The sequence below is a fragment of the Haplochromis burtoni genome, unplaced genomic scaffold (assembly GCF_018398535.1).
Source record: "Haplochromis burtoni strain Fernald_Lab_line unplaced genomic scaffold, NCSU_Asbu1 Contig_181, whole genome shotgun sequence".
NCBI lineage: Eukaryota > Metazoa > Chordata > Actinopteri > Cichliformes > Cichlidae > Haplochromis > Haplochromis burtoni.
The window spans coordinates 1,290,115-1,297,534 of record NW_024582542.1 but is presented as its reverse complement, the minus strand read 5'-3'; the positions used below and the strand labels follow the sequence as shown (position 1 = coordinate 1,297,534).

Below are 7,420 nucleotides of genomic sequence, written 5' to 3'. Positions count from 1 at the left end.
TGCATTGAGTATTTCCTTATCAGTCACGTTTCTCACTCAACATGTGTTATTAGACCTATCTGCTGAATCACACTTGTTATTAATCTCTGGCTCTTTTCCACAGAATGTCTTTCATCCTGTCTTCCTTCACCCCAACCGGTCGCAGCACATGGCCACCCCTCCCTGAGCCTGGTTCTGCCAGAGGTTTCTTCCTGTTAAAATGGAGTTTTTCCTTCCCACTGTCAGGAATGCTTGCTCACAAAGGGTCATTTGATTATTGTAGGGTGTACCTTACAATACAAAGCGCCTTGAGGAGACTGTTGTTGTGATTTGGCGCTATATAAATAAAATAAAATTAAATGAACTGAAGTTATCCCACTTGAAATCCAAGTGATTTGGTGTTTGAGTTTGTAAAAACATAGGCATCAGAAACACTTTATTGTATTTAATTGGACCTTCCTGACTAACTGGCTGTGACTTGTTTATGTGGTTAACTAATGATTAGTTGGTTGGACGTTTGGGGGGAAAATTTACAATTCTACAAAAAACAAAAACAAAAAAATAAATCTACTTATCAGTGGTGGGCAAACTATGCAAAACAGATACTATCGCTAAATTACGTCAAATCTACATTCACCACACACTTTATCAAGTACACCTTGCCTGCTAGTACCATTTTTAACTCCAGTTGTATTACGAACTACCCCCTCCTAGCACAAACAGAAAGCACTAGCTGGAAACACCCCTTAACTACATTACAGCATCAAAAACACTCAGGTAGAGTGTGGCACTACTAGTCACTATTAGTTGGTCCGTGCTTGCATTTTGTTCACGCCAAAATTTTGAGCATGCCATCTAAAACATGAGCAGCATAAAAGATAAGCAGCATGTATGAAGTGGGTTAAGCAGTCCGGTGTGCTGCACACACCCAGTGTCTGCATCAAGACGGTGGAAGGAAAACAACACTAAACAACCCTTAACGCTCAAAGTATGTATCAATATCCTCAAACTAAACTTAAAGATGCACGTGAAACTGAAAGTGGTCAGTGCTGGTTCTGAAAGCTAACATGTTGTTTATTTACCTATACAAAAAATATCTGTGCTTTTGCACAGATTTGCTAGAATGTTTGTGTGGCCGCTCGAGCATTAACCCGTCCACTTGCAGCGAAACCGACACCGGCGTGGTTAACGATTGTCGATAAGGGGTTATAATTAAACTCGAGGGTAGTGTTAACGCATTGTCACAACGGTATACAAATACAAACACAACAGCCGCACTTTTACAACGTTTGCTAGCTACTGTCGCTAACGTTGTAGCTAACCACGCAGCACAGCCTCGGAGGCGTAAACAACATTCAGGCCCACCTCTCTAATAATCCGTAAAAGAGAAAGCTTACCACGTCTTCTATCCACAGAGTTTTAACCGAAAACTTCTTCGCGTGAAAGGACAGCTCGTAGCCGCGGACTGCTTCTTCTTCTTTATATGCACCGCCACCAACTGGTATGGCGTGTGGACCGAAATTCTCCTTCCTGTGCTTCTCATTTCTCATATTTTCCTTTTTGTTTTGTTAAACCATCGCCCTTTCATCTCTTCCTCCCATTGCTTTTGTCACATTTCTTTCATTTTTGTGCCTTATTCTGTTCTCAATGTCGGTCCTACTAACACTGATATCCATATCCATCAACGGTCTCTTTGTAGCTTCCTTTGCTTTTCCTTCTGTCATTTCATTTCCCTTAACTCCATGATGCGCTGGTAGCCATAAGAAGGTGACCATAAGCCCCATCATAGTAAGCAACGGACTGCTAAACACGCCGCAGCAATTTGGGGTTGATGCTCTTTCCCTTGCATGGTGCCTTCAACTGCTCACGTACTTTCAAGAACTGGTGCTTTTTCTTTGCGGTTAACAGATTTGCGGTTCAGTCAGATGTCCAGCAGGGGCTCGCTCAGATCGTGGTAAATGTTGACGTTGAGAGCCATCGTTTCCTTTTCTTTCTTTCTTTCTTTCTTTCTTTCTTTCTTTCTTTCTTTCTTTCTTTCTTTCTTTCTTTCTTTCTTTCTTTCTTTCTTTTTTTTAAATTATTATTGTTTTGATTTCATTACATTTGTTTATACAACAAAAACAGGTTGTTGAAGCTAAATGAACACAAATACAGAAGGTTCTCCAAAATGGATATAAGGGCAACCAGACATCTTGAGTTTTTTTTTTTACATTATATCTATCTTTAGTAGAGTTTTTTCTTTTTTTTCTGTTATCACTAAACAAAGAAAACATAATACACTCCTTTCGCATGTCACTCCAAATGGTTCCATAAAGCTACAGAGAGTAGCTTCAGCAAGTTTCTTAATGTTAAGAAATAATCTTTGCAGGTAGAAATGATATAATATACAGATCATTTTGCGAATATCAGTAAAGGAGCTTTAAAGCAGAATTTCTTTTTCTTTTTAAAGTATAAATGTTGTATGAGGAGCAAAAGAGGATTTGTTTTTTAACAGGAATGCTGACAATGTTAAGTAAAAGACTTAAGTAAAAAATAAATAAATAAATAACTAAAAAACGTTATTTGCTTTCAATCCCATTACAAATGCAGCCATGTTAATAATAAAACACTTATCTGAATAAATTACTTAACTGAGAGGAATAGCAAATAAAGGATTTTAAAAGGGATGTTTTGTACAACTGTACATCAAATCTAAATAAACTGCACAATCAAAATATACAATTTAACAGTGGACATAGATCTTATAAAATACTGCAAATTAGTGTTTTCCTAATTAAAACCAGATGCAGTTGCAATTTTAACAGCGTGTTTACAAATATTATCCTTTAGTGAATGTAGTGCTTTAGTTATTACAGAGTATTATAAAACTAGTTATCCTCGATTCATCACAGAAAAGTGAGTATATGCACCAAAACGAGCGTCAGTGTGTTCCTTCGGAGCTGCCCTGAGATTACAAGCTTTGTTTTCCTGGATTGTAACGTTCACTAAGACATTGTATGTGACCCAGATCTGTACAAATAAACTTTGATTAACAAAATAAATCTCACCTAACTATACAAAAAAAATACACAATTTAGCATTTCACAGGACAAGTGTGAAATGTCTGTAAGCTGCATATCAATCAAAATCACCCAAATTCTTTGAAGGAAAAACTCTTTACCAAAAATAGTCAGTGCTGTTTTCTCTAACTCACTTATAAGGAAAACAATGAGAAATGGAAATGGAGTTCTGGATGCCCCACACTTCCAGGGACTGGATCTTGAAGTCTCTCTTGCAGAGTGCAATGCTCTTAAAAGTTTCACACGGCTCTGTGTAACCCCCTTGTAGGTCTCTTTGCAGGCAGAGAGCATGACCTCCATCACCACCTGAAAGAGGACACATAGATATGAGCAGAGTATACTCGCAGCTTCCATGTCACACAATATATTAAAGGTTCCTTCAAAGGCCAATCTATTGTATGTTTCACTAACACACCAATAATAAGCCGATTGTCATCGCCTGCTATGAACTTGGAGGCCTCTAGCTCCTTAGGCCTCTTGGGCTGTTTAGCAGACATGGATTCCTCCACTGGTGCAGTGACCATCAGATAGCTGGGATTTTGCAGTGTCTCAGCAGGACAGGTCAGAGTTGTGCTGGAGGGGATGTTGCCATTAGTTGACGCCTGAGGGGAAGCACTAATACTGCCTCGAAGTTTCTCAGGAGAAGCTCTTGGGCTCATAATATTGACCATAGATCTCTGGTAGAGCTCCATGTTGGGACGGAGCTGAAACAGTAATCACAAATCTTGTTTGACGCCTTGCAGTGTCAAAGGCATTGCTCTATATTAACATAAAGAATCTAAATCTAAGGTAAGTTGAATTTAACAAGAAGAAAGCTCACCGTGAAAACTAAACACTCCCCAGTTCCAAAGTATACAAGTTCCTCTGAGTCTTGTTTTCTTCTTTCTGCTACATCAGTTGACAAGAAGGCACCAAATACCTAAGATAAGAGAAATTACATCATGTCAATGGCATACAAAACTTACTGCGTCGGCTAAATCTCACCATTATAGAAGCATAAGGATAAATTCTGAGGCTCATTTAACATGTTAAATAAAATGTATCCTAATATTGATTATTTTATAGTTTTACCTCTTCATCCACAGATTTAATAATCATGACAGATGGTTCATGTCCCTCCACATGTGAATAGAATCTGTATGAAATAAAAATATACAAAACACCTTTTGTTTTTATAAATGCACAACAACATTATATACATGCCAAACTGGCATACAATTGCCCCTCAAGAGCTAAGACCTATTTTATTTAAATTTCATGTTAAATCAGAGAGAAGTTTTTGGCACTGTTTAAACGCAGGGGGAAAAAAACAGTATTTGTCTCTAAATGTTGATAGTAAAAACACACCTGCTGACGGTTACAAAAGAAAATTGTTTTTCACTGCAGGGACGCGAAGTTCAACAGATATTAATTTGATACAAAGTAAACACTATTAAAGCTATTGCGATATGATATAAATACTCCTCTACATGATTCACGCCTCTTTTTTTAGGTAGTTGCCGAGTGGGACTGAAGCGCAGAACAAAGGTTACTTACGAAGCAAGAGTCCTTTCATGCTCAGCTGTGCTGAACAACCTGAAGGGACTGAAGAGGGCAAAGCGCTCAGGTATCCAGGCCCAGATGACTCTCATCTCCGTCCCTGTTACAACACTGGAACGAAAGTTGTTGAAATCCACTGTCTCTACTGGTAGCCTTTTGGAAACATATGTGGAAACAGGGTTCATATTAGTTGGAATGGAATATTTAATACTACTAAGTTTGTGTATATTAATCCTTTATTACATACAAATATACCATTCGTCATCTGATTCATGACAATGTCAGTATTAACCCACCTTTTCTGGTCTATGCTGACACCTTTTAGTATGAGTGACTCTTTATTGGCAGTGAACAGTAGGTTAAGGTCTCTCCTTGTGGGTACTGAAATCTTGAAGGCTCTTTCTAGGAGCTTCTCAGCCGTGCAGTGGCGAGCTACATTTTGCACAAATCTTTTCATGTCTGTTCTGAAGTCTTCCACATCTGCCACTCGAGATGACACTGATACTTTATAGAGGTCAAGCAAAGCCAGAGCAACCCTACAAAGAATAATTATGAAACACATTTATTGAATTGTTTTGTCTGTATGTTTGGTTTTTTTCTCAGAGTAACTGATATGGCAGAAGAAATGACATATTTAGGACTAAGTTTTTTTGTTTATTTGTTGAAATGCGGCAGCAGTAACAAACCTGTAGAGGACCTTGTAGCCCTCCAGTAGGTAGACGTCTAGAACTCTAATGGCATATGTGAACGGAAGGTCAGCAAATATCCACATGATCCAGTCAGAGTAAAACTCAAACAGGTTCTGGTGGGAGCTGGCTATCAGCTTGCGAATGCCTCTGCAGCATTTGTTGGCAAGGTCTCCAAAGGTCATACAGGATGCACGGTAGGTGAGGAAAGTCTGGTCAATGTAGCGCTTGTTGGGATCATTGTAGCAGATAAGTCGGGACACACTGTAGAAACATTCAGCTTCATCCTCGCTGAAGTGGAGGATGAGGGAGACCAGGGCGGGTAGAATGGGGCAGAAGTTCATGTCTATGAAGTATTTTCCGAGGCAAAGAAGAACTTTTTTTGCAGAATTCAGGCCTGCTTTGTTGAGGCAGTATCTGGAAAAGAACAGAGGAAGCAAGGACTGATTTGGTCACATTTACTGCAGTGCAGAAGTATAATAATACTAGAATGTAAACTTTTTCTGTTATATATGTATATATATATGTTGCTAGTCTTGTGGATGCTTTTAATAAACGTAGCCAAAATTAGCAAAATCAATGCCAATTAGACAAAAAGCTCATCATTAAGACAGTTTTTTCAGCTATGAAGTGTGATTGCAGTATCACAAAATATTACCTTGGTATTTCTCCATCTTCCATATACTTTGGCACTGGGTGGCTACTACGTTTTTGTTCTCCAAATAGCTTCTTAGTCAGTTCATAGTAGACATCTCTGTCTGGAGTGACAGCCCTTCTGCAGATATATAAAATCAATACACAGTCAAAAATTTGGTTCAAGCAGATTTCAGTAAAAATGCTCACAGTGGTTCCATTACTTGCCACAAACACATACATAGAATTGATGCTGTGGATGATGTGATAATAAGCTTTGGCCCTTAGTGTGTGTGGCATGGCCCAAAATCCGTCCCGAGCCATAGTTTTAAGCTGCTGGTGCTCACTCCGTAGGATTTGTTGATATTTCTTTGCAGCTTCAGGATCAATTTTCTCCCAGTCCACAAACTGCCCATACTTCATCCCAGAGCTGGAACAAATCTCCCAGTTGTCTGCTTCAGAGATGGTCATCATGGAAACTTGCTTGAGATGGCATTTACTGCCTGAGCCAAAACATACACATGTAACTTTATTATTATTATTATTATTATTATTATTATTATTATTATTATTATTGTAGATTTTCATTTTATTTATTTTGCTTTTAAAATCCATATCCAACTTTAAAAACATTATTTCACTACCACAAGTTTCTCTAGAGGGTGATTGCTTGTTTGGTTTATGCTTTGACTTCGTAGAGGTGAACTCAACAACCGACACATCCCCGTCTCTTTCCTCCTTTTTGGTTGCTTGATACTTTGGCGGTGAGCTTTGCATCTGTTTTGACGTAGGGGAGGTTGTAAAGTGTCTTATGTCATCTTCTGAGCATAACTCCGATGTCTCATAACTGTAAAAAGACCTTTTAAAGACATTCAATTCAATATTAATTATGTAGTTCAGTAATTCAAGTCAGAAGAGAAAAAACCCCCACAAATCTGGTTAATTAGAAGTATTTGGTTATCTGGCCAGTAACCTAATTTTGATCATATAAGAGTAAAAGCATAGTTAATTATGAATACACACCTGGATCGAGGTCTTAAACAGGTTTCTTCTTTCTGTGTGTCCACACCATAAGGCTTTTCCCCCTCTGCATTGTAATAGGAGTGAGACCTTTGTCTGGTTCTGCTACTAGCCATAGATTCCAGATTGTGGTCAGAGAATGCGTCTGGGAATAAATTCATGTTTCCACAATTGAAGAATTCTGGTGTCCGTGAAACATGAATCATCTCAATTTCTATTATTCCTTGAAAAATAGGTTAGAAGGTAATGTTTCTCCTGTTGCTAGCTGCACAATCTGAGGATCCGGGCTTTATATAGGCCTGTGGGCTTTGGTCATGTGAGCTCTACATGGTTTGTTGTTGGTGAATTCAGGCACTGAAAGTGAAAAGTTCCATTGTTTTACCGGTTATATCTTTGGCACTGTGTCTTTCTGAGAAGCAATCAGTGTCTGGAACCCAAGTGCCCCCATGATCAGAATCATAAAACAAGACCTTACATTTCAAGATCACATAGCTGACCCCCCCC

General features: G+C 38.6%; 1 protein-coding gene across 2 annotated transcripts; it reads right to left on the bottom strand.

Moving 5' to 3' along the window:
• Positions 1-2,619: 2,619 nt before the first annotated feature.
• LOC102309235 (TBC1 domain family member 24) lies at positions 2,620-7,203 on the bottom strand. 2 transcript variants are annotated; one of them, XM_005934495.3, is made up of 11 exons: positions 6,920-7,203; positions 6,541-6,755; positions 6,138-6,399; positions 5,922-6,038; positions 5,264-5,680; positions 4,874-5,113; positions 4,575-4,730; positions 4,110-4,173; positions 3,859-3,957; positions 3,454-3,742; positions 2,620-3,344 (listed from the first exon to the last, which is right to left on the bottom strand). In XM_005934495.3, the coding sequence occupies exons 1-11, from the start codon at positions 7,120-7,122 to the stop codon at positions 3,169-3,171; spliced, it is 2,238 nt and encodes a 745-aa protein (XP_005934557.1). In that variant the 5' UTR covers positions 7,123-7,203; the 3' UTR covers positions 2,620-3,168. The 2 variants fall into 2 exon arrangements, with proteins under 2 accessions (XP_005934557.1, XP_042081689.1); XM_042225755.1 differs by having other exon boundaries at positions 6,544-6,755.
• Between the last annotated feature and the right edge of the window lie 217 nt (positions 7,204-7,420).